The sequence below is a fragment of the Hermetia illucens genome, chromosome 2 (genome assembly GCF_905115235.1).
Source record: "Hermetia illucens chromosome 2, iHerIll2.2.curated.20191125, whole genome shotgun sequence".
In the NCBI taxonomy this organism is placed as follows: Eukaryota; Metazoa; Arthropoda; class Insecta; order Diptera; family Stratiomyidae; genus Hermetia; species Hermetia illucens.
Genome location: NC_051850.1, coordinates 187243767 through 187271737, shown reverse-complemented (window position 1 = coordinate 187271737; position 27971 = coordinate 187243767). Strand labels below are relative to the sequence as shown.

Below are 27971 nucleotides of genomic sequence, written 5' to 3'. Positions count from 1 at the left end.
GAAATGCGGACAATTCAACACCAACATCAAGATGTGTGCGTATGTACTCAAATCGCAGTAATCCATTGTACTCGACGATGAGGTTACCCCGCGGCAATGTTTCCTCCATGTTATATAGGAGCAGCACCCTTTTTCACGTTCAGAAGCAAAGCTAACTATTCGGCGCGACCTAAACAGATCTAGCCCTTTCATTCCTTAGCTTCACCACCTATCGTCTCAAATAGAAAGTTCATTGAATCAACTTAGTTCGCCTAGACTCAAACTAGTAATTGGATAGAATCCACTTGGAAATGAACTGCGGGAATTCCAGATACAAACGACTGGGGCAACATCCTTAAAAGTCAGAATGAGATAGTTCGTAATAACTACAAACATTTCAAGATCATTGAACACCGCACGCCTTCATCAAACAAGTTGATAGACAACTATAACCGCATCGCACAGGAGATCCGCAGCCACGACAAATATGAGCAAAGCTGCTTAATAGACTGAACTTTTTGAAGAACGAAATTAGGGAAATAGCACTAGCCTAATACCTAGCTAAACAGGGGATCGTCAACTCCAACCTATTGGATAGTTCAGAGATTAGAGACATTATCTCTCGAGTCGATACCCTGTCTTACGAGAACGAGAGTCCTTGCTACCTTCCAACTACCGGGAACACAATCTCTAGCAACGTCCTAGTCCGCTCCACAGCCCGTAACAAAAAGAGAACCCTCTTGAATTGTTCAAATTTGTTCTTAACGCAACAATTGCGATACGGGATGAGAGGAAATTGTACCGTAATGCAAAATATAACAATTTGTAATAGAAATCAAATTGAAAAATTAGATCTAGATGACTGTATCTCGCAGATCCTTAAAAGAGCAAATGCCTAATACAGTTACCGGTACTACAATAAGCCAGTCGTGGAAGTGATTGATGAAGGAACAATATACCTTAACAAACTTCGAAGGTGTGCTTCATCATCAAAATAAAACTCAAATCCTAAATAAAACTCTAATCCTAAACACAACAATAACAGCAAGAAAATCCAAGCCCTGCACATCTTTCCACGAATACTGCAGGGTAACCAGGCGGAGAAGTCAGGCCACGGCCACCTTTCCCATGTATTAGTTATCACAGGCCCTTCAACTTCATATTCTGCATATTTGCTCGCGTTGCATTTTCAGCACATTCGAATCCACTTCTTGAATTCCCGCGAAATGATTATTTTGCAGCAACTTGAACTTCAGCATGTAAGGCAAACGGACAATTGTACACGCGTTTTATCGTCAGCAGAAATTATGCATAAAAGTAATTGTAATTTAGTTTTCAGTTAAATTGCGACCATATAAGTGTTATTAAGAGGGTCGTCCCGTGTGAAGATCTTTTTTTTCGCTTTTCTTAGAAATATTATATACACCCATCTGTTGTCTGCTGCTTAAAGAAAAAGAAAAAAAAAAACTACCGAACGAATCGCATTTATCCCAGATTGCAGACCGTAAAAATATGTTTTGAATACGTCGTGAAAATTTCAAAGAATTTCGTGGGATATATTTTGGGTTATGGTGGCAGCATATCTTCAACATGCAGTTTCGAGAAAAATGCATTCAAAAAGTAGAATGCCATAAAATCTTAACTGACCATTAATTTGCTATGCCTAGGTTTCGTCAAGAAACACATGTACAGCCTTGGCTTCAATTCTTGTCCTTTTAGCTAAGTTATTCGAACGCTATTCGGACCGATAAATACGCGCTTTATTACGGCGATCGACATAAATCTGACATGTGACTTATTACGTGTTAAACACTATAATTTCCGAACGCCTCCGAATATCAAAAAATCACTTTGCCCATATATTCTACACTATATCTAGAAATTAATATCAAAATACAATAAAATGGCAGTGAACGAACTGAAACGAACTGACGAAAAACTAAGCGAGATATTGAAAAGTTTCCAATATTCCGAAAGCTAACCGAGATTTCGAAACATTTTATTTTCGTTTCACTTTATTCTATTTTACGAGAATCCATCATCAAAACCCGTGGCTACCGGAACCGTGATGAAGTACATGTTTTGGCTGGGGCTAATTCGAAAACTGCAACTTTCGATATTTCAAAAACGTTGGGAGATTCGGAAATTTTTATTTGTTATTTTAGCCTTATTTTGGGCCATTGTGCCCGAATCCGCCATCAAATCGCGGGCCCACGGGAAACGTTAAGAAATTTATGTTCCAATATAAAACTTCAACCTTCGATACTTCGAAAAGGAAAGTAAATTTTTGTTTTTAAGGTTTTGTGTAAAACAAAACCTTATTAAAATCGATTCAATGTCTGTCTGTCTGTCTGTCTGTCACTCGCATTTTTCTCCAAAACGGCTAAACCGATCCAAACGAAATTTGGTGGACAGATGGGAACTATGAAATCCCACGCATACAGCGAGTGGCATAAATTTAGGTGGAGTTTAAAGGGGGGCTCCCCATACATGCAAAGGGGGGATTCAAAAATTTTTTTCACCGAATATAGTTGTGTAGGGTATCAAATGAAAGGTCCCTATTTGTACTTTCCGAAACTGACATTAGTTTTGGCATAAATTGCAAAGTGCGTGAGGAAGGAGTCAAAATGTACGCACTTGAAGTGAGACAGGACTCATTTTCGGAAACTACCCAACCTAAATCCGAAAAAAATCAGGGTAGTGCGCCTAGATGAAATCTAGGCCTCAAAATATGTTCCATTCCAATATCTGCTCAAATAAACTTACTAATAGTATATTACTACTTTTTAGAAATTTACTGAAAACCCCCCTTAAATTCATCCTAGGACTTCCAAATTTTGTACCAGCATAGGGGACAATATTTCGTATATATGTACTGAATTTCATGGAAATCAGGCAATTAACGCCAAAGTTATAGCAGTTCAAACTTATCAATTTCGTGCTAATTAACAGCATCCTAAGCCATACAAATAAGATGCTGACGTCATAATTAACGAGAATAATTGAAATTCGAATGAAATATTAAAATTCCATTCAAGAAGAATCTAATTCTCGCTTGCCCTTTTTTATATTTGATGTTGGTTAAATTGTTGGCATTTGCTAATAATATTAAACTCAGAGTGTCAAGCGTATGAGGTTGACTATTTCAATACAGGGCTCCCATCAAATGATTTATTTAAATTACTTTCTAAAAAATAGATGCCAATAGAATTTTTAACTATGTGACACGGAACTGTCAGGTTCATCGCTCCTCACATCTTTTTCTTTTTCTTCACCCTTCAGTTCACAAGCAGGGTCGACTCGTCGTGATCGGTTTCGTCATGTTATTTTATCAAATGCCTGATCAGGATGTAATCGCGAGACCTTCAAATCCCCATCCAGTGTATCATGCGACCATTGTTTTGGCCGGCTTTTTGGTTGTTTACCATTGACTTCGATGTTCTGACCAATACTGGTTGTTGAATTCTCGTTAGCGTGAATTACGTGACCACACCATCGAAAACGCCTCTCTTGCAGTTTTTCCACGATCAGTGCAAACCCATATCGATCGCGGATATTCTCTTTTCAGACGTGATCAAAACGTGTCACGCCACCAGTGCAATGCAACATCTTCGTCCCCATTACCGCAAGATGTCGTTCATTGTCCTTTATAGTCAACACTCAAACTATAGAGAGCGACAGATGGACGACATTGCAGTAAATTTTAGATTTGGGACGTGCGCTGATACGTCGATCACAAAGAACACCAGTTGCGGAATGTCACTTCATCCAGGTGGCGTTAATGCTTGAAACATTTCATTACGCAGTTCTCCATTGGCTGGTAGCATTGACTCGAGATATTTAAATCGCTCAGTTCTTTCAATGGCAGTAATCTGCCCCTCCAGATATTTAAATCGCTGAGTTGTGGCAATGGTGGTAACCTGCCCAGAACTGAGCGATTTAAATATCTCGGGTCAATGCTATAAGCCAATGGAGAACTACGTTATGCTCCTCACATAGGGAAACACAAAACCTTTTATACCTGAAGCGTCAAACTTCCGGTTTCCCGACTTGTTTATATTTGATGTTGGTTAAATTGTTTTCATTCGCTAATAATATTAAACTCAGAGCGTGAAGCGTATGAGGGTGACCATTATCAACACAGGGCTTTCCATCAAATGATTTATTTAAATCGCTTTCTAGAAAATAGAGGGCAATGGAATTTTTAGCTATATTACACGGAGCTGTCGTGCACTCGTCGCTCCTCACATCTTTTTCTTTTTCTTCAGCCTTCAGTTCACAAGCGGGGTCGGCTCGTGATGATCGGTTTCGTCATTTTATTTTATCAAATGCCTCATCAGGATGTAATCGCGAGACCTTTAAATCCCCATCCAGCGTTTCAAGCCACCATTGTTTTGACGGATTTTGGTTACTTGCCATTGCTTTCGATATTCTGACCAATACTGGTTGTTGAATTCTCGTTAGCGTGAATTACGTGACCACACCATCGAAAACGCCTCTCTTGCAGTTTTTCCACGATCGGTGCAAACCCGTATCGATCGCGGATATTCTCATTTCAGATGTAATCAAAACGTGGCACGCCACCAGTGCAATGCAACATCTTCGTCCCCATTACCGCAAGACGCCGTTCATTGTCCTTTATAGTCGGTCAACACTCAGAACTATAGAGAGTGGCAGACGGACGACAGTGCAGTAAATTTTAGATTTGGGACGTACGCTGACACGTTGATCACAAAGAACACCAGTTGGGGAATGCCACTTCATCCAGGTTGCATTAATGCGTGAAACAATTTCATTACGCAGTTCTCCATTGGCTGATAGCGTTGACTCGAGATTTTTAAATCGCTGAGTTCTGGCAATGGCAGTAACCTGCCCTTCGAGGTACTTAAATCGCTGAGTTCTGGCAATGGAAGTAACCTGCCCAGAACTGAACGACTTCAATATCTCGGGTCAATGCTATGAGCCAATGGAGAACTACGTTATGCTCCTCATATAGGGAAACACAAAACCTTTTATACCTGAAGCGTCAAGCTTCCGGTTTCCCGACTTGTTTTAGTCTAATTTTGGGCCATTTTGTAAAACAAAGTCATACATCAAATCGCGTGGCCACGGAGGCCGTAATCTCACACACGCCCAAAAGTATCTCTTCAGTATCCATTCCATATGCACCCACCAACCTTCTTCTCACTTTATAACTGTTCTTCTTTTTCTCCAGCCTTTGCCCCGTTCGGCTTCGCCATTTAGCTCAATCGAATGCCTGAATGCCCTTTTAAATCCCCATCCAGCGTATGAAGCCACCGTTGTTACGGCCGGCCTTTTGGTCGCTTACCATCGACTTCGATTTTCAGATCAATCTTGGCAAGAGAATTCTCGTTAGCACGAATTGCGGGACCCTACCATCGAAGACGCCTCTCTCGCAATTTTTAAACGATCGGTGCAGCCCTATAACGATCGCGGATATCCTCATTTCGGATGTGATCAAAACGTGTCACGCCACTAGTCCAACGCAACATCTTTGTCTCCATTACCGCAAGACGCCGTTCATTGTCTTTTATAGTCGGCCAACAATCAGAACCATAGAGAGCGACTAGACGGACGACATTGCGGTAATATTCCGGGGAGCGCTTCCTTCTACTAGGCATACACTCCACGAGTGTTTCATACAGATGTCTCGCTGTATGCCATCCACAGATTCAAAAGCAGATGAAGCTAGTTTGATTCTGAGGGCGCTATGGTTAAGCCAAATGAAAGTCATGTTAATTTCGAGCAGGAGTTCCAAAATACCCAACAAAACATAGGCTCAAGGCCTGAACACACCTTCCTACGATTCAACGGAACGCTGTCCACAGGAGGTTACGATTTGTTAAATTTTGTGCTTGAGGTCCTCCTGCCTTAACGTTCCTCAACTTTCCATACATTTCAGACCTTGTGTCAAAAACAGGCTATAAGTAAGGTTTGCGACTTTTTTCCACAACCACAGTTTATCCAATGAGATGACGCGTTATTGCGAAATTGCTTTATAAATCAATCATCCAATTAGCACTAACTACAACTCCATAGAACCAGGCAAACCCCGGCTTTGACTTATCTCCAAACATCTCCAGCACAATAACCTCAAATCACTGTTGAACAATAAAAACACACGATTTCGACAAAACCAAACATTCTCCGGTTTATTCCTTCGGCGTTTCGTCACATTTTGTGTGGATATTTAAAAAGGAAAACGATTTTTACTGCATCTACTTCTTGTAACCGCAGCTACTCCTACGGCCACGAGCCCGTTCGAATTTACGTCCCTTCGACCGGACGTATGGACGAGTGTGCGAGTGAGGAACACCAGGAGCCTTGCCGAAGTGCCTGCAGGCTTCGCGGGCCGTCCGTTTGCCCTGCAACAAGAGGGTCTTCTTGCCTGTTGGCGACTTCAGGGCGAGTTGATCGAAAGTCAGCACTTTACCGCCTGCAGCAAGGATACGCTCGCGAGCCTTCTGTGTAACGTGGAGCGCGCACAAAGTCAACTTTGGAACTTTCAGAAGACGAATATCGTTTGTAACAGTTCCAACGACGACGGCGGTGGCTTCTGGTTGACCGCTCTTCTTCAGAAAACGAACCACCCGTTGCAGTGACATTGGCGGTCTGTTGGTCTTGCTCATAAACAGACGTTTCAACACAATTCGGTTGAATTTCTTGTTTGTACGCCTTTGCAAGAAGCGGTACAGCTGAAAGATAGAATTGTGTTAGCAATTCTCCCGTTAACACTCGAAATTCACATCGAATCCTTACCTTGACAAGAAGCCTCAAGTAAACATCTTGAGATTTTGGTTCCGTACGACGGACCTTACGATCGTATTTATGACAAATATCAATACCCTAGAAAGAAAATATTTGGTCAGTCCCATAGTAGAGATACACACGCCGCATTTGCTCTATAAAAATTATGCAAACTTTGCATATTTTATATAGATGAACACGAATTTCATCGAACGAAATATTTGACAGCGACACTCACCATTTTGGCGACCGGAAAGAAAGAGGGTTTGAACGTTGGCTGCACTGAACCAATACGATTTTGATAGTTGACAGTAGATGTGTGAAGTTGGTAATGGTTGGACTCTTTCCAATTCAATGCAGATTCCTATTGATTGTAAAGCCAACAATATAAATGATGTTGAGGTTGAAATTCATGATCCGCTAAATATAATCAATAAATCTTGTCTTTTTTCAAGATGATGACGATGATAATTACTTGCTATCGAAACCTACATTTATTAAACCTGATCATAGAAGAACTACGTACTCCGCACAGCAAGAAGTGTATTGAACATTTTACGGGGAGTGTTGTTTTGATTGGTAATCATATGATTGATGTCAACAAAGAGCCGCTCACTGACGGCGTGTGTTTTATATCGTGATTTCGGCGAAAACTTTCAGTTTATTCAGCAGTTTTGAAGTTAGATCTCTTTTTGCCTATCCGCGTGGGTGTAATAAACCGTGTTTCTTTTTGTTTTGATATTTTGATCTTGAATCTGTTCCTGCTTAAGGAAAAAGGTGAATGCTTAAGTTTTATTTCTGCTCCTTCACCCAATCAAACCTTGTAAGTAGAAATCTGCCTCCATATTCTTTGGTGTGTGTTTTCCCCTGTAAACAGGCATTCCGGCCTCAGTCAAGATAGGCCAGGGAGGTTAGGGAAAGTGAACCCCCGGACAAGGGGAAAACAAATTTCGACCGGTCCGTTTCCCAAATGCCAACATCTCCTCAGGCACCTGTAGGGCCACAGTTCAAAAGCCCAACAGAAATCGGTGGCTATGTCCTAACCAGGAAAGAGGGAAGGGCTTCTAGGAGCCTGTCAATATCCCCAATCCAGTCTCCCACGATTAAACAGCAAAAGGTTTCTGAAATTCTACTAGCCACGACTCAACTCAAAGCTTACCCTGAGGTTACCCAGTCTCAGGACCTAAGCAAGACCCTTTCACCAATGGAAAAGCAAAATATAGTTCCGAAGGAGCAAACAGCCCCAGTGTACAGGTACAGCGAGAACGCTCAATGTAAAGCGTACACAGTATGTGTGGAGAGAAGCAACCCCATGACATACATACATAAAGTTAGTGGACAGGAAAGAATTGAGGCTTTCAAACCCCTCAATTTCCATAGACTTACGAGGCGTCTTAACCTCAAAGACCAGGTAATTACGGTCAAGGAAGATGAGCCTACGAGGATAAAAGTTTATTGCAAATCAGCGTCCTGCGCGAACAACTTGGCATCCGACAATCGCTTGGTCACATTAAGGCTAAAAGCATATATTTCCTTGAGAGATACCCATAGATTTGGGATTATTAAAGGCATCCCCACGGATTTCACAGAAGATGAAATACTACAGGACATTAACTCTCCGATTAAAGTGGCGCAAGTGCAAAGGCTGAATTTCAGATCTAAAGAAAACAAAGATGTCTTCCTTCCATCTCGAACAGTCAAATTAACCTTCGTTGGCTCTGAGATCCCCAAACATATCTCAATCGGTAGCGTGAGGGTTGAGGTTGACCATTACTTAAACAGACCGAGGCAATGTTTTGCTTGTGGCAGATTAGGCCACATTGCCACTAACTGCAAAGCGAAAGTGAGTAGATATTTAAATTGCAGTGATCCTAAAGATCAGTGCGATGGTAGCACATGCGGGAAAAAATGTGCTCTATGTGGTAAGTCAGATCATGACGCCAGAGACAGGAAGTGGACCATCTGGGTCGAACATCTGACAATCATCAAGACGGCAACAATAAAAAATATCTCCATGAGAGAAGCTACCAAAGAAGTGAAAAACTATTACGACTCACTGGACTGCAATGTTGACTGTGACGTTGTCTTTCCTCCGCTGGAGAAAAGAAAGTGCGAACAACTGGACAAGGAATCCTCAAGATGAGTTCAATAGAACCATCAGAGGGAGTAAAAAATTCAGTTCTGCTGTCAAATCAATTTCACGCCCGAACACCAGAACACCCTTTCCCAAAGGTGACTATCAAGAACCACTTACGCCAAATCAAACTGTTTTCGAACACCCAACGTACACAGTTGTATCCGAGTATCAGAAAGTATTGTCGCAAATCCTTAAACTCATGAACAGCATCTCTTCAAAGATACAAGATGCATCTTTGGCAGAAGACATACAAAAAACCAAAAAACAGACTGATAAACTCAACATCACGAGCGACTTAACGTTCGTAGAAATTGCAAATGGTAAACATCCTACAATATAACATTCAAAGTCTAGCTAACAATAAGTCTGAAATTGAATACTTTGCTAATACTCACGGCTATGACATACTATCCCTACAGGAAACTTTCGCTTTTAACTCGTCCCATCATTCTCGTTACCTGAAAGGTTTTAACCTTATGTACAAATTCAGAGAGGATAACTATGGTGGAGTTGCCCTTGCATTTGGCAAAGGCATAAATGCCAGGCCAATAACCTATGATACCGACATGAACATCATTACCGCTAAGACCCTGAATCTTACTCCAAACATCACCATTGCCTCCATATACGTGCCCCCGCATACAACTACGACTACTTTCAAGGTAGAACTAGACAAGCTATTTCAATTTCTGAGCAATACCGCAAACACAATAATAACGGGCGACCTAAATGCCAGGTCATTTATACTTGGGGATTCCATCGAGAATAGTAAAGGGAGGCATCTCTCAAACACAATATGCAGATCTGACTTTAGACCACTCAACAACGGTTCACTAACCTTTGTGAACCAGGTAACAAATGGCAAAACAAGAGCATCTGCACCAGATGTCACCCTCACTAATTCCAATACTATATCCTGGTCCTGGAACGCGCTGGTACAACCGATCTCTAAGAGCAAGCATAAACCAATAGCCATCCACAGTAACACCATTGTAATTCAACAGAAATACAAAATAGGCCTCCTTCATCTAAAAACTGCCTTGCAGTCCATCCCTCCCACGGAGAATTTGAACGGTCTGACATCGGAAATCCAAAGTAAAATTAAAGAGTCGACATTCAAAATCCCCAAGGGCTCCTCCCATAATCCATGGTGGAACAGTGATCTTAAAACACTATTTGTAGAGAAAAGGCAAGCTTTGAGAGCCTACCACAGTAATGCCAATCATACTAACTTCATGTCCTTCTCGGTTGCAAACAAGAAATGGTTACAAGTGGTGAAGGCGGCTAAGAAAAAAGCCTGGGACGAAATTTGGGAAGAACTGAGTGTCGAAAAAGACACTAAGGTATTCTGGAAAAGCATAAAAAACTTTAAAAATTTTCAAGAGGAAGAAACCAACAACCGGAATTGGGACTCTGAAAATGACCAGAAATACCTAGACTTTCTAAGCTCAAGCTATAACAAGCCAAATCCAAATAATTTTACATCCCACTTACTGCCACCATCGCTGCAACAAAATTTTACTCCTGCGGTATTCGCTCTGGTCCTCAAAAAACGGAAAAAGAACTCCGCACCGGGTAACGACCAAATTACGTACACGTACATTCAGTGACTAAGCCCATCGGTCAAATCTGCTCTGCTAAACTCCATTAATGAAACTTGGCGAAATTTAAACCCTCCACAGGAATGGTCTGTCATTAAGATAGTTCCCATACCCAAAATAAACAAAAACCTACCAGACATTAAAAACTTCAGACCCATATTCCTAATTAATGTTTTCGCCAAAAATCCGCAACACACTTGTCAAAAATAGACTAGACCATTTCATTCTAGAGCACAAAATTCTCCCTCCCAACAGCCATGCCTATCAGAGCGGATTATCCACTGTGACATGTCTAAACGACATCCTTCTCTCAATCTCCATAGCCAAAGCAAACAAACTGCAGGCGCAAGCTGTAGTTCTTGATGTATCCAAAGCATATGAAAGTGTAGATCTAAAAACCCTTGAATCTCAAATGATCTTACATAAAATACCAGCCAGAATCATTATCTGGATCTCACGGTTCCTGGCTAACTGGAAACTAATCCTAGATGATGCGAAGGTGGAAATTTGCAATGGTATACCCCAAGGATGTGTCTTGAGCCCCACACTATTCAACATTTACACGGCCTCACTTCATAAACCAATCGACCCCAACATAGAAATCTACCAATATGCTGACGATTTTTTCATATTAGCCACTGGCAAAACAATTACGGAAACTGAAGCCTCCATTAAAGCCCAAACAGTAGCCCTCATTGACGAATGCAAAAGCCTAAATCTTCATATAAATCCGGACAAATCAAAATTCATTACCCTTAAAAGAAACAGTAGTGCACTACACCCCTTGAATCTTGGCAATATCAGCATAAAGCAAGTCAAAAAGATAACCTTCCTTGGCAAGACAATTAACTCATCCTTAATATTAAAAGATCCAACAATTGCCACCATCACTAAGGCTAAAAAAGCTGCTAGAGTCATAAATTTCTCTACTGGACATTCTTGGGGCCTTCCTCCTGAAAATAGCATCAAATTGTTCATAGTACTAATACGACCCATCCTAGATTACGCCGCTGCCACATCCGTAATAGCACCCAAATACCTAAATAACAAAATCACCTCAATAGCGGCCACAATGCTAAAAAGATGCCTAGCGTTTACCAAAACTGCTCCTCACCTGTCCACCTTTGCTCTGGGAAATGAACCGCCGCCCCATCTCAAAATAACGATTTCAGCAACTAAGGAGCTATTAAGGCTCCATGCAAATCGACCTCATGTCTTTCGGAATGTCCAAGCGAGTGCAGATGCTAAAAATGGCCTCTCTGAAACTTACGAACGTTTCTCTCACCTTTTGACCTCCTGAGAGCTAACAAAATCAACCCCTCCACATAACTTACAAGTAATTATAACTCAGGCTACAGGTAAGAAACATTCCAAAAACTGCTTTAGCAAACGAGATCAATGCCTCCATATGCAACTACAAATCCAGGAACTTTGAAATATATGCCACAGATGCCTCTGTCAGAGGAGGTGATGTAAGCATTGCAGTGGTCAATGATCATGCTGAAATGGTGGGGCAGCACCGGCTAAACCAAATCCAACGTCCAGCGCCCTACACACTGCTTTATGCAGATGATGTTTTCCTAGCATCTCATAGCAAAAATGATCTCGAGCAACTTGTTCAAAAATGGAATGATCGCCTCATGCAACACGGTCTTAGATTGAATTTAAACAAAACTGAATTTTTGACGACCGATCCCCATGAAACAGGCACAATCACTGTCAGCGGCAGTGATTTGCCTAGAACTGAGCGATTTAAATACCTCGGGTCAACGCTATCAGCCAATGGAGAGCTGCGTTATGAAATTGCTTCACGCATTAACGCAACCTGGATGAAGTGGCGTTCCACAACTGGTGTCCTTTGTGATTGACGTATCAACGAACGTCTCAAATCTAAAATTTACCGCAATGTCGTCCGTCCAGTCGCTCTCTATGGTTCTGAGTGTTGGCCGACCATAAAAGACAATGAACGGCGTCTTGCGGTAATGGAGACGAAGATGCTACGTTGGACTAGTGGCGTCACACGTTTAGATCACATCCGAAATGAGGATATCCGTGATCGTTATGGGGTTGCACCGATCGTGGAAAAGTTGCGAGAGAGGCGTCTTCGATGGTATGTTCACGCAATTCGTGCAAACGAGAATTCACTTGCCAAGATTGGTTTGAACATCGAAGTCAATGGTAAACGACCAAAAGGCAGACCTAAGCAACGGTGGCTTGATACGCTGGATGGGGATTTGAAAGCCTCGAGATTGCACCCAGATCAGGTATCCGATAGAGCCAAATGGCGAAGCCGATCACGACGAGCCGACCCCGCTTGTGAACGGGACAAAGGCTGAAGAAAAAGAAGAAGAAGAAGACAAAGTTATCAGCAGAACTCCAAGCGGCTTGGCTAGCCACTAAATACGCGTCGGATAAAGGTCATAAGAAAGTGGTCATAATTACGGAGTCCCTACACGGGTGCCGGATCCTGGGCAAAGAGTCTAGCACCCACTACATGGTCAATGAAATTCACAACAACATCAAATGCATGAACGGCGAAGAAGTCATAATGTGGTGCCCGGCAAGGAGTGGCATCAAATTAAATGAAAATGCACATCTGGCAGCTACCGAAGGCCAGAACAGCGCCACGCTGATGAACTGTCACCTGGCCCCCATTGATTTAAACCTTCTGGTGGCCAACCAAATAGCAGAGGAGTGGGACTCAAGCTATCAAAATGATATTCGCTCCAAAGGGAAATTCTTTGCAAAAATTTTCCCCCATGTACCCATAAAACCTCCGAAAGACCTATGCAAACAAAAGGTGTCGCGGATAAAAACTGCCAACAGAATCATGTCAGGTCACGCCTATAATAAACCATGGCTCAAAAAGATGAAAATCATAAGAAATGACAGTTGCAATACATGCAATGTGCAGGAAACCTTAGATCACATCCTCTTCAAATGTACTGAGTATATCCAGATCAGAAATCACTTTAACTGGGATAGATCCATCAACTCTGTAGAGCATCTGCTTGCAGAGGGCCTAAATAAACATCTACTAGAAATGATCACCTTTCTTGAACAAGCAGAAATAAAACTTTAGCACTTAAATAAAGTCTAGGTAAAAGCCTACCTCTTTACGATTATAAGTCAGATAATATGCAAAATGAATTTTATTTCTTACTACTCAATCACTTTAACATAATGAAAATTTACAAAGCCCATATTTTTCGTAGTCATGCTGATAACATAGACAACAGTCTAGCCAACCGTGTCACGGAGTCATCGTAGGTGGTATCTGGTGTCATACATCGTTAGCCTGCCGGGACAACGTGGGACAAATCAAAAACACACACAGTTTATTCAGTAGTTGACCCACACACTTGAACTGCCTTCAAATGAACGCAGTGATTGCTTTGTGCCACTTTTGTGAAGCTCACGGCCCTTGTGCAATTTTCTGTACGCAAACACTTCGTGATACGAAAGTTGAGGAACTTAGTCCCGATGCCCAGGCACTCAACAAAAACTGCGCCGCATGCAATTCCATTGGGACGACCAGTGGATACAGTAGCAAAGATGCGGAGAGTAATGCAACCTTCCTGAGCACACAGATTCCCGTGTTCCAGGAGGTGGTTACGCTTGTTAAACATGCTTCGGTGAGAAGCCTGAGCTGCGAGGTGAACAGCAATAAGGACGGAGGCTTCGTATTCTTCGGCGATACTAACCGTGGACATGTATTGAGTCACACATTTAATATCAGCGATCGAACGGTATGCATCCTTGTGTAAATACGCCAGTTACGCTAGTCTCACAAAACATATTTCGTTTCCAGGCCCGCGGCTTCAACAGACTCTTTTCTATTATAATTCTGATGAAAGACAAATTCTTTCTGCTCAACATTCAACCGTTTCTGGCTGAGAATCTACGTGTAAATAAAATCTATACGTTTCCTCAATGACTTCTAATAAACATTTTTACAGAGAATTTCCCAAGAGCTTCAATCATACGCCCGCAAAGTCTACACCACCGAAGAATCCATCAACGGCTCAGAACGAGATCATCGCCTGAGTGGTGGTCAACCTGTTTCGCAGGTCCCGCGATCGCTTCAGGATCTGACAGGCGAAAAACATATCTTTGGCATTCTGCATTCACACTTCTCATGGGTTCTCCTGGCCGGATCACGGTTCTTAACTGAGCACGTAACCTTCGGTAATCTTCCGTGGCTGGTACCAAACATAGACATCGAGCGAAGTTACGTTAGTTTAAACCGTGAGGAGCTGCTATTGCAAAAGAGCATTATGAATGATGATGACGACGACGACATGCTAAGCTACCATTCGTTGAGGAATTTGAAGGAAATTCTCAAATCTGATTTCATTTCGGCCTGCTATTGTGCGATATGTGGAGTGCAGGTCTGTAAAATTGCACAATAATGTCTACTGCCAACTACAGGGAGGACTTGTTACAATTTTAGATAGTTCTACGCGGACCGACTGCAAAAACTTATCATTTGATGATGTGTCTTCGCCTACTCCTACCCGAACAAATGCACAAAGTAACTAAAATGAATTGCTCCCAGTACTTGTCGCCATCCGAATTTCGGATCATCACTGTGCCACCGGAAGTAGCAGTCCCTCAACCTAACAACTCAATATTCCGAATAGACTTTGTTGGGAACAACAATTCGGTGTCTGTTAAATGGTTAGGAGAATTGCCGTGCAAATGTGAGTCCTTCAGTTTTTTTATTATAGGTTTTCGATTTTGTTTCCCATACTTCACTACTTCGTCTTTTTTCTTCAGTCTTTGTCTCGTTCACAAGCGGGGTCGGCTCGTCGTGATCGATTTCGCTATTTTGTTTTATCAAAAGCCTGATCTGATTGCAATCGCGAGGCTTCCAAATCCCCATCTAACGTATCAAGCCACCGTTATTTCGGCTGGCCTTTTGGTCGTTTACCATCGATTTCGATGCTCAGACTAATTTTAACGAGTGAATTCTCGTTAGCGCGAATTACGAAGACGCCTCTCTCCCAGTTTTTTTCCAGGATCGGGGCAACCCCATATCGATTACGGATATCCTCATTTCGGATGTGATCAAAGCGTCTCATGCCACTGCTCCAACGCAACATCTTCGTCCCCATTACCGCAAGACGCCGTTCATTGCCTTTTATAGTCGGCGAACACTCAAAACAATTAAGGGCGACAGGCCGGACGACACTGCGGTAAATTTTAGATTTGAGACTTTCGTTAATACGCCGATCACAAAAAACGTCAGTTGTGAAGCAATTTCACAACACAGTTGTTCATTGACTGATAGCATTGACCCGAGATATTCAAATCGCTCTGTTCTGGGTAGGTCACTGCCAATGACAGTGATTGGGACTGTTTATGGGGATCGGTCATTAAAAATTCAGTTTTATTCACGTTCAATCTGAGACCGTGTTGCATGAGGGGATCATTCCATTTTTGGACAAGTTGCTCGAGATCATTTTTGCTATTGAACGCTAGGAAAACATCGTCTGCATAAAGCAGTGTATAAGGCGCTGGACGTGCGATATCCCGTGTGACAGTTTCCATAACAACAACAAAAAGGAATGGTGAGAGGACGTCTCCTTGGTGAATACCAACAGAGACACAAAGCGGTTTTAATACACCCGCCACACCTCGAACTTTACTTTTTGGATCGTGGTAGTACAATTGGACCCGGCACATAAGTTCCTCTGGTACTAGGTATTGCCCTAGAGCATACCAGATGAGTTCGTGTGGTACACGGTCACACGCTTTCTCGAGATCCAGAAATGCAATGTAAAGAGGGCGATACTTCTCACGGTTTTTTTCCATGAGTAACCGCACAGCGTGTATTGCGCCAGTAGTTCAGTGATTCACGGTTATTTCAACGATTTCGCGAATACAACAGTTACGTCTCTTTGACTTTATTTTGGATTTAATAATAATAATAATAATCGTTGGCACAACAATCCATATTGGATCAGGGCCTTGAAGTGTGTTAGAGCACTTCATTCAAGACCGTAACGGTACACTACAGAACACTGTAGGAGGCAATGTGGTCAGCATTACGCTCGCCCGAGATTATTACCCTGATTTGACTCAGGTACTCATTCACAGCTGAGTCGACTGGTATCCGACGTCAAATCACGATACAAATCCCACTGCCGCCAGCGAGATTTGAACCGCGACCTTCCGTACGACAGCCTTGTGCTCTAACCACTCAGCTATCCGGACACGGACGGACGGACACGGATTTTGGATTTTGCCGCTTAATATGCCATGGCTCCCGCTATCGCTCTCGCAATCACTTCCTCATAAACCAATATCACTTCTTTCTGTTATGATATGCTTTGTGCCGCGTTTTCCGCCAACCTATTTTTAGTAATAAATCAAATTCGTATATTTAAAACACGATAATTAAACTTTATTCAACTTTATCTTTAAAAACTTTTTTACAAGATGCGCGTACCGTATGTGAACGCCGCCGCGGTTGGAAACAGAAGAGACCGGCTTCTTTCCATGCGGTCCTTACTGTCCCAACCAACGGCATTTTTCCACCGCTAATTCTCCACTCCCTTGGTGCGTTCCAAAATGAGTGAGTGGAGAGTTCCGCGCCATCTATCCGTCCGCATCCGCAACATTCGAAATAAATTTCGAATGCTGCAGATCTTGCCGCGCCACATATTTTCAGCATCGCTATCGATTTTCCTGCTAATTTGATACCAATCATTCATAGCTCCCTTCTGAAGTCTGTAACAAATTTCTATTATTCAATAAAATTATTACAAATGCCCACAACGTGTTGCACAGGGTCAGCGGGATGACGAAAATTCCCTCCAACTTAGAGTTCACATGTTTGTTCTAAAATTGCCAAACTCACAATTTGGTAAGCGAAAGTGTTTTCTCTTTTTGTTTGGAATTGCGGGAGTCCTGAATTCGCCCTCCACTTGATGGCAGGCCCGAGTATTTAGAAAGAAACTTTCACTAAAAAATTAGGCGATGACGGCTTTACGGTTTCTTGCAGAGGCAAATCATCAGACGCTACTTCACCTCGGCCCTGGGAAGACGGCTTTACGATTTCTTACCAGGACAGAGACAAATCGTCAGACGCTGCCTCACCTCTACCCTGAGGCAGCGTCTGACGATTTGCTTCTGCCCTGGTAAGAAACTGTAAAGCTGTCATCGCCTAATTTTTTGAAAGTTTGGGTGCTAAGCCCTAAACGAGGGGTCCGTGGACCAAAAAAGGGGGGGGCAAGTTGCACCCCATTCGGTCCGATCCGGCATTAAGTTGATGCGGACTTAGGATCCCACAATTCTCAAAAAAAAAATATTTTTTTCCCACTGTTTGTGGTACCCAAGATATAAAATATATGACTTGGGGTTTCATCCAGGGCGGAGGCATCGCATCAGATGGTGCCTGGGAGCAGCGTTCCCGAAGTGACTATAAGCTGGTATTTATTCCATTTAATAAATTTATAGATACGACATGAGTATGAATTACAACTAGGACAAAAATCGCCTAACGAAATTCACGGCGAAGCTACAATTCAAAACAAAAATTTGGATTAGTTTCAGCTGATTGGCTCCATTGATGTATGAGTACCTCGCGAAAGCATGCAAAATCGTACTGATCGCTCGGTCCTATGCATAAAATATGAAGGTAAATGACACATAACCAAGGAGTGCGGCATTTCCTCAAATTCAGCCATGTTGTGCGGAGGAAATGGGGGTTTACATAATAACCACATGGTTGTGATTGCTTAATTCGTGAGAGCGATGAAACTGGAGCGGAAAAATAAAGTTAATTCGATGTTAACCGTTAAAGTGTTGCTCAGGATTTACATTCCCAGACCACTTCCGAGCTGGACCCTACAGGAACCTTTACAATAATGTATAAATCAGTCTAGACTGGTGGAGTAGTAACATGAGCGTGCGGCCGCCAAATCAATAAACTGCATATATGCGTTCAGCTGCTACTCCCCTCTAAGTCTTATTTTGAAGAGTTTGAGAAAAGGCTCCGGTAACCTTGTTTGGGATTTCAAGGGATTGTTCATGGGCAGCAAACACATGAAGTTGTGAGATCGATGTTCGTTAACTGAAGTTGTTGCATAACAAGCATCGCTTTAATGAGAATTAATCTCATAACGGTCAACAGACTATTTTATTCTGGGTAGAACGCGGAGCCTGTAAGAAGCTTGCTAGCCAAAAAAGAAAAGACCGTTAGCTAATCAAGGTAATGAACGAGCAAATTTTTGTAGACGTCTAGTTAAATCAGGTATCTGCATGGAGCGGGATTTCTACGAAAACAAAGAAAAAAGTAATCACTCAACATCGATAGGATCACATTCTCCAGCGAAAAGCTCGCTATCCTGAGTGGGTCTGAAAAGCCCCCAAGTGGACTAATTGCTAGGACTGGGCTGTTATTAAACGGTATTTAGGGCCAGAGGCCGTTAGTTTTTACAAAGTTGTTAGGTTTTTGCATTTAAGCACGTGATTGTAAACGACACTTTTTTTTTAATGTAACACAGAAAAACTGAACGTTACCAGTTTCAGTGAGCAATACTTTGAGACATAATGCTCTGAGAACAGAGTCGTTTTTTTTGGGAGTAGGGTAGGTGAATGCATTTACGCACACAGTGTTGGACTCCCGATTCGGTACGTCGTCGGACTACCAACTAAACACCTCCCCATCGTCAGAGAGCTAGCCTGGAACCGTTTGTCACATTACTTCGGGCCAGCCCCCGAACTCTCCCGCCTTGCGGAGCCTTCAAATCAGGGGATTCCTTTCACCAACGGGAGGGGAGAGGAGGAAGGGAACTGTCAGTTCAAGGAACCCCCTGCCATCCGGCTCCTCCACCGGTCGAGTTCTATCTTCTTAGCAACGAGAAGGGCCCGAACGTAATAGGCAACACGGTTCCAGCTGTCAGCAGTCCTCAGCATCTCTTCCACAATGTTGTCTGGAGAGAGATCCCTTGTGTTTAAATAGAGCTGCTGACGAACCCCATCCCACCTTCCACAAGAAAAAAAAGTGTGGTGGGCATCGTCCACAACTCAATTGCAAAACACACAATCCGGAGAACGCGCCTTTCCAATCTTGTGCAGGTAAGACTGAAAATTTCCATGCCCATTTAAAAATTGGGTAAGAAAATAGTCAGTCTCACCATGCTTCCGATTCAGCCACGCACCTAAGTTGCCGATGAGCCGCGCAGTCCATCTGCCTCTAGTTTCATTTTGCCAAGAGAGCTACCACTCGTCTAGAGTGTGTTGCCGTTCTTCGCGAGCAACCACCTCTCTTGGCTTATCTCCCTTGCGCTTGTATATGGTCTGACGTTCCCTAGCAAGAAGGGTAACGGGGATAACTCCCGCGATCACCATCACGGCCGGTTCAGAGACTGTGCGGTACGCAGACGCCACCCGTAAAGCTCCCCGTCTCTGTACTTGCGCGAGGCGTCTACGATATACCTCCTTGTTAAGAGCGCCAGCCCATACCTCTGCACCGTAGAGCAGGGCAGACTGCATTGAGCTCATCAGGAGACGTCGCCTACTAGACGTAGGACCCCCAATGTTTGCCATTAGCCTACTTAACGCCGAAACTCCAGCCGCAGCCTTGTTCGCTGCTGCTTGGATTTGCTCAGAAAAGCTCATCTTTAAGTCAAGAGTCAACCCGAGGTACTTTACCGCTGATTTTGACTCGATTATCGACTCGCCGAACGATATGGGACGCAGGGTCGGAATTCTCTTCTTAGTCAGGATGACTACTTCGGTTTTTTCCAGTGCAAGGTTGAAACCATGAGTAGTCATCAATCCGCTTACCCGTCGCATCAATATGCCGAGTCTGCTTTGCGCCTGTTCGACAGTGCGTCCAGCAACAAGCGCTGCGACATCATCTGTGTAGCTGACCAGGCGCGACTCTTCTGGCATGTCGAGTTTAAGCAGACTGTCATAGGTAGCGTTCCAGAGGTCCGGCCCTAGGATGGATCCCTGTGCTACCCCCGACGTGACCTCCATCCACCTTTGACCCTCTAGTGTTTCATAGAGCAGGGAGCGGTTCCTCAGATAGTTCCTCAAAATCCGTAAAAGATAGTTCGGCACGTTGAAGGTATTGTCTAGTGTGCCTAGAATGTCTTTCCATCTTACGGAATTGAAGGCGTTTCTGACGTCAAGTGTTACGAGGAGCACCATCCGTCGAGTTCGGTGGCTATGTGCCTCCGCTCGTCGAACGGCGTCCACGACTTGCATGACAGCATCAATTGTCGACCTCCCTGCCCTAAAACCAAACTGCCGGGGAGATAAATCTCCGGCAGCGCATATCGCTTCAGCGAGTCTACTTCTGATGAGCTTTTCGAGCACTTTCCTAGCAGTATCAAGCATACATAGTGGGCGGTATGAAGACAGCAATTCGGGATCGCCTTTCCCTTTAGGGATCAGCGCAAGCCTCGCAACTTTCCAATGAGCAGGAAAAATGCCCTCTTTCAGGCGAGAACAGAGTCGTTAGTATATGCACTGATGTCCCACTGTTGGTTGTGGCCGGACGGCTTAGAGGACAGGGAATCGGTCTCACAATGAGAGTTGCATCGCAATTGGTCATTTTTTTTTTAAATAACTATTTTTCCAGAAACTTTTAGGAAATATTGGTGCATATTTTTCAGTATTCACAATAGGAATCAGATTTCTACCTTGAAAAACAATCATGATAGGTATACAAGGAAGCATTCTGTACCTTAATTGACGCAGTCACGATAGAAGTGTACCTCAACTTTCGCGCTACCTATAAGTATTAATAATAACATCCTCATCAATTCTACCAATTTTGATTATTGATTTTCTTGTTTTCCCTTTCCTTGAAATTAAAAATTTTTTACGCTTTTGAATGAAGTGCTCTAACACAGTTCAAGGCTCTGATCCAATATGAATTGTTGCGCCAACGATTATTATTATTATTATTACGCTTTTGGAATAAAATCCTTCTCATATAAGTTTTTGTTAAATTTTTCTTCTTCTCCTTTTCTTACCCACCTAAACTGTATACCACACGCTTGAGTATTAATTTGTATTCCTATTCTTTTTCAGGGCCAGATTTAATGACAAAAGTCATCCGAGCTGTGGATGAACCGCTGTTCAATGATACCGTCCTCGAGAAACAGCTCAAGGTTCTCGTTCAAGAATGGAAGAAGTAAAAATTGGCAACCTTATTTCAAAAACACTTGGCTAACTCTGTTTTTTCATTTACAGTAAAATTACTTGCATCAATCAAGTCCAGTCGTCAAGTGATCAGGCCAAATTGAAAAGAATTTTAGGCATACAACCACATGACACCAAAGTTGTTGAATATTGGTCGAAATATTTATGATTTATTGTTATTTTTTTGCTTATTTATTGTACAGTCATTTCTTCTGCGAATATATGCTATTTAAAACATCGGTCACGATTGTTTTCTTAAAAGCAAGTCAAAATTGTATTTTTTCCATTGCATTCATCTGCTTTCGTGCTTGTTGTGACGCTGAAGTCAATAATAGGAGGTATTTCAAGGCACATTGTTTCCTTTATCGAAGAGATCTGGCAGCCAGTTGTACCTTCTGACTTAAATACGGGGCTTAAAAGGTTTAAAAACTCATTTGTGTAGACATGAGTCCGCTTCATCGCTGGATACCTCAAGCGTCCTATTAATCGCTGCATTTGACAAGTCGATTTTGCTTTGGGTTACTTCCTTTCTCTGGCTTAATTTAGCACAAAAAAATATAACACAAAGTGGGAAAAACACCGTATTGTGAAAGTCCGATAAACATTTAGCAAAGGGTTGCATTAACAGGGAAAATTGTATAAGAAATACAAATTCGTAGAAGCTGTTCGTAAACAAGTATATGTTCGCGTCTCAAAACAATTTTTTTTTTCACTGCAGAGTACAAAATGTTTTTCAAAATTTGTTGTTTGTTGTTTTACACAAAACCTTAAAAGCACGCCTACTGGAAAGACAAATCTCCAAGAGGTCACGGTAAAAAAGAATACCATTCTGGCCTTCGAGGGTGCCTTGAAGTATGTCTCATTCGCGGGTATTTTTAACGTGGCAAGGGAGTATGGAGTTGGATTCTTCACATACTGAAGCTAATTCAAATCCACATGTTGGTCGGTCGGAAGTCTTTTGGAGTAAGATGTTTTAAAGACAAGCATAGAGAGGAGTTCTCAAATGTGAACTATCTAGTAATTAAAGGCGTTAAAAATCCAGCTGGAACGAACACTCAAGTATTTAGGAGTATATATCAACTGAAAGCTAACACATCATAACCGGGAACAATAGCAGAAATGATACAAATTTCTCCGTTGCTGCAAGACTGGGATAGACAAGTACTGAGGCCGTCTCTTCATTCATTCGGAAGTGAAACGGAAAGCAGCTAAGGACATATATAGGGTGGATAGAAAGTGGGGAAGTGGGGAAGGTGACCATCTGGAAATATCTTGGTCCCTTGATATAGTAGTTTATAGATTTGTCTTTGAAAAAGTATACTCCATTGTAATCACCAAGAGATACACGGTCTCGAGTCGTTTGGGATTGCAGACATAAAAAAGCTTCACCACCGGAAAAGTCATGGAAGACGGGATCACTGATAATGCCGGGGTTCATCAAGGGTGTGAATCTACAATGGTTGGACCAGAGTCAGCATTGAACATTCGTCCATTCACTCGCAAATCTGCTCTGAAGGATGAAATTGCAAGGATTCACGCAGTCGAGTAAAGAAATTTGAATTTCTAGCGTTAGGCGGAAATTTTTGAAAAAAAACTCGAGGCCTCTAGAGCGGCATTTTTAATGTCCCTTAAGAATCGGGGCATGAAAACTCTGGTAGAGCATTTAAAAGGGCACTGCTCCATAAACTAATATATGGAAAAAATCGGGCTGGTGGTCCCGGGTTTATGTAGCCCGATGTAATGTGAGGAAAAGGAGGAGAAAGTGGTGCCCTTCATATGAAATTTCTCGGCCTCCTCAGACACCAAACGATGATATCGCGGGAATGCGTGTGACCGACAGACAGACAGTGAATCGATTTTAATAATGTTTTGTTTTACATAAAACCTTAAAAAAATGGGAAATCCCCATGTAGCGAAACAATCGGTGCGCATTTTGAAACATGCTAAACATTCATAAAGAGGTATATAGAAACTTTCGGACCACCCTGTAGAAAGCCATCTGGGGCATGAGAGAGGTGCATTTGAGACGCTACAATTCGCTAAATATGTTTCGTATCGGAATATCCTTTTGTACACATATTCCAAACATGTTTAGCTTTCATTTTTTGCCAAAAATAAAAAAAAAATTGATTTTTTTCGAAAAAACTAAAAGAACAGTTCCTTAGTTTCTTAGGGGTAAGAAATTTGCTTTCCGAAATATGTTACATAATTCGATCGAATCCTGCTACGGTTGGAAAAATAATGTTTTTCAAAGAAAATATCTTCATTTTCTTTCACTTCATTCATTTTGATTCAGTAATTCATTCATATTCAGATTCAACCCTATTCATTGTTTTGAATGCCAATTCATTTCACTCAATTCGATTGAATTCATTCACGCATTCCTACTCATTCGTCCTTTCTCGTTTTGTTGTGAATGAGTGAAGTTGAATGCAATGTGAATGTCTCATGAGTGCACATTTTCAGCATTCATGCAGACGTCTAATATGTAGCGTTTGCTCGAGTTCCAGTCCAATAAACGCTGGATATCATCAAAAAATGATTTTTATTTACGAATACAACCCTGCTATCAAGAGCGAGATATGTTGTTGAAAACACATTCGGGGATTTTGTTTCACGATTTCGCATTTCTTCAAATGATCTTCACAATCACCTGAAGAACGTTATCATGGATACGGCCACAAACATACTTGGCCCCAGCCGCAAAAGGAGTCGGAACGGCTGGTTTGACGATGAATGTAAGCTAGCAACGGAACGGAAGAATGCCGCATACCGAGTAATGTTACATTCTCAAAGAACACGGGCACGCGCAGAGACTTATCACGAACTCCGACGAGTGGAGAAGCGACTTCACAGACGGAAAAAGGAAGCCTGGGAGAACCAACAAGTCTATGAACTAGAAAAGTACAGGGAGCAACCGCACCAGGCGCGAAGTTTTACCAACAAGTCAGCAGGATGAAGCCTTATACACCTCGATGCTCATCCTGCCGAGACAAAGAGGGAAATCTGATTTCCGACAGAATGGGAATATTAGAGCGATGGGTTGAGTACTTTGATGAGCTACTGAACAACCAGAACATCGGCGAGTTAGAGGCCCCGCCAACTGAAGACGACGGACAAATACTGCCACCACCAAGTTTAAGAGAAACAGTCCGTGCAATTCATCGGCTAAAAAATCATAAGTCGCCAGGAGCCGATGGAATTACAGCCGAATTGGTTAAATATGGAGGCGACCAGTTACACCAAGTGGTTCATCAACTTGTGCTCAAGGTATGGGACAGCGAATCAATGCCTGACGATTGGCAACGAGGCATTATCTGTCTCATACATAAAAAGGGAGATATCACACAGTGCAGCAATTATAGAGGTATCACGTTGCTGAGTACCATCTATAAGATATTCTCCACTATCTTACTAGGCCGGATAGCCCCATACGCCCAGAACATCATTGACCCATACCAAAGAGGCTTCACTCCAGGCAAATCAGCAACAGATCAGATTTTCTCTCTGCGGCAAGCGATGGAAAAACTGTTGGAATATGGAGAACAGTTGCACCATCTATTCATCGACTTTAAAGCCGCCTATGATAGCATAGCCAGGGTAAAACTGTACACGGTCATGAGAGAATTCGGTATCCCGACGAAATTAATAAGACTGACTAGGCTGACCCTGACCAATATGCGAGGTCAGATAAAAGCAGCAGGATCACTCTCAAGACCATTCGACATCAACAACGGTCTACGACAAGGGGATGCGCTATCATGCGTCCTCTTTAACCTGGCCCTCGAGAAAGTGATCCGTGATGCCGAGGTAAATGCAAGAGGTACGATCCTCTTCAAGTCCACCCAACTACTGGACTATGCTGACGATATCGACATCATGGGAAGAACGACCCGAGATGTACAAACTGCCTTCATCCAGATCGAGCAGGCGGCGCGAGATCTTGGGCTGCACATCAATGAAGGCAAGACAAAATATATGGTGGCAACGTCAGCACCGAAGACGAATCAACCAACAACATCAAACCGCACTGGTCAAACACAAACACGAAGAAGAATAAGGATAGGAGAATACAACTTTGAGACCGTTGACAATTTCTCCTATCTAGGGTCAAAAATCACAACCGATAACAACTACGATGATGAAATCCGCGCACGGTTGTTGTCAGCCAACAGAGCCTATTTCAGCTTACAAAGACTGTTCCGCTCGAAACGTCTCACCATAGGGTCAAAGCTCTTACTGTACAAGACTATGATCTTGCCAGTCCTCATGTATTCCTCGGAGACTTGGGTTCTTACCAAGAAGAATTGCGAACTCTTGGCCGCGTTCGAGAGAAGAATCCTCCAAAGAATTTTTGGCCCCCTACATGAGGATGGACGATTCCGTAGCCTACACAATGACGAAATCTATGAGCGATACCATGACCGTCCGGTTGTGGATAAAATCCGGCTCAATAGGTTACGGTGGGCGGGTCACTTAATCCGTATGGATGAAGATGATCCCACCCGGAAAGTCTATAAGGGCAATATCTATGGTAGAAAGACAACAACAAGACGAGGCAGACCCTGCCTAAGATGGAGCGATGGCGTAGGTCAGGATGCCAGACAGCTTTTAGGGATATCGAATTGGTGGACCTCGGCGCAAAACCGGGATGTCTGGAGTTCCTTATTAAGGCAGGCCTAGACCGGATACCGGTTGTTGCGCCGTTGATGATGATGATGATTTCGCATTTCTCACACAAATATTAATTCGAAGTTGGATAACATTGACATTGTAGTTCTCGCATGTTGCACTTTACATAACTTTTTGCGCAGAATGGCTCCCCAAAAGTATACTGAAAGAATGGATCGGGAAAATACCTTTGAATGTACTGTCGAATTAGGTGAAAGGTGTGACCCCGAATTACTACACGAAGGTAAATTTTGAACAGTGCTCCTTTGGCTAGAGATGCAAGATATATTTGTAGCCTTCAATCACTATATCTAACATTAAAATAAATTAAAAGTTGCTTACATAAAGGAAAACGTTATTTAGTTTTCTTACCTCCTGACCTCGTGTTTCACCCAATGTTGACTCTTTATCCATGGTATTCCTGGACTGCCTTGATACCTCTTGATCTTTCAAAAAGTGCAATAAATCAAAATACCAGAAAGATCCCTTGTAGATGTCGTATTCTCCAGAACCGAATCAACAAGATTTATTGACTTTCGCCAACTCTTTTCGGTAAACACTCCTCAAAGAAGTGATTTTTTTTACAACTTTTTCTCTGTTTACAGTCGAATCAATTTCTGTGAATTTTTCAATTAAAATCTCATATGTCTGCATCTTTTTACTACTATCATAGTATTCACTGGATCTCATATACCAAATACATGGTAACTTTCATACAACGCGATAAACTCCCGGGAGCAACGCCGAAAGTTTGCCATTCTCACTTTAAAATTTAACCGAAAACTTAGCTAACTTCCAGACCACGACTTGCCTGCGCAGTTTACGGAGAAAACAGCCCTTTTGGCCAGTTATCGCTGCAATTTTAACGTGTCTGCGCAATTCTCAAAATTGGGCCGTTTTCCTATCCACACGTAACGGTGCTCAGAGGTGGTGGTTAGGAAGACGGGGCAGCAACCCTGTCGGCCAAACCAGAACCAAGTGGTCGAGGAGAACCTCCATAGTGGTGGCACCGGGAGACGCTGTACTCACTTTGGTTTGCCGGCCGTGATGCAGTAGGCGAATGCTCCAAAGGCCTAATCAGGGCGATCAAACCCGAGTCTGCACGGGGACTCATCAGAAGTGGCAAATTGGTCACGAAACCTTACCAGGAGTATACTGGTACCATAGGAACCGGGATAGCTCCTGGACTCTCATACTTCGGGTGAACTCCCGTTGTATATGAGTACAGGTCAGTTATTTGCGGTAGGCCCCCTAGTGGGAGTTTCATGGGGATTGTAGTTATGCTCAAGCGAGAAGAGACCTTCGGGCCTCGGCGTGGTGTTACGTTTCAACACGGGTGCCGTACTCTTTAGTTCGGTAGAGATTTAGGTATGTCTTGCATCCACCAGTATGAATGCTAAGCCATGCACTTGGCATAGACTGGTACCGTTGTTGCTTGTCACAGCGGGGATCTGATTGTGGTCACAAAATCAATCCGTGTCTTAAGAATACCGTGGGATTAAGTCGCAAAACAGGCGCTCACGTTAAACCCTCAAGGACTTAACTGTCCACACGTAACGTTTTGCCTGCAACATGTTGGTCTTAATGGCACAGAATGTCACGTGTTGCATCAAAGTAAGCTTTCAGAGGAATTCAAAGTTTAACGCTTC

The 27971-nt window shown here is 42.7% G+C and overlaps 3 protein-coding genes across 7 annotated transcripts; 2 read left to right on the top strand and 1 right to left on the bottom strand.

The window, feature by feature from the left end:
• Positions 1-6125: 6125 nt before the first annotated feature.
• LOC119648223 (60S ribosomal protein L18) lies at positions 6126-16980 on the bottom strand. Its single transcript, XM_038049839.1, has 4 exons — positions 16940-16980; positions 6986-7111; positions 6760-6846; positions 6126-6695 (listed from the first exon to the last, which is right to left on the bottom strand). The coding sequence occupies exons 2-4, from the start codon at positions 6986-6988 to the stop codon at positions 6219-6221; spliced, it is 567 nt and encodes a 188-aa protein (XP_037905767.1). The 5' UTR covers positions 6989-7111; positions 16940-16980; the 3' UTR covers positions 6126-6218.
• LOC119648222 (folliculin) lies at positions 7325-21893 on the top strand. Of its 5 annotated transcripts, none has more exons than XM_038049836.1 (7): positions 7325-7426; positions 13701-14234; positions 14297-14392; positions 14445-14876; positions 14939-15188; positions 21541-21643; positions 21703-21893. In XM_038049836.1, the coding sequence occupies exons 2-7, from the start codon at positions 13863-13865 to the stop codon at positions 21818-21820; spliced, it is 1371 nt and encodes a 456-aa protein (XP_037905764.1). In that variant the 5' UTR covers positions 7325-7426; positions 13701-13862; the 3' UTR covers positions 21821-21893. The 5 variants fall into 5 exon arrangements, with proteins under 5 accessions (XP_037905764.1, XP_037905762.1, XP_037905763.1 ...); XM_038049834.1 differs by having other exon boundaries at positions 7343-7524; XM_038049835.1 differs by having other exon boundaries at positions 7343-7570.
• On the top strand, positions 9202-10494 carry LOC119648627. The gene has a single exon (XM_038050397.1). It carries the CDS (start codon positions 9202-9204, stop codon positions 10492-10494), a length of 1293 nt encoding a protein of 430 aa, XP_037906325.1.
• Positions 21894-27971: the final 6078 nt, after the last annotated feature.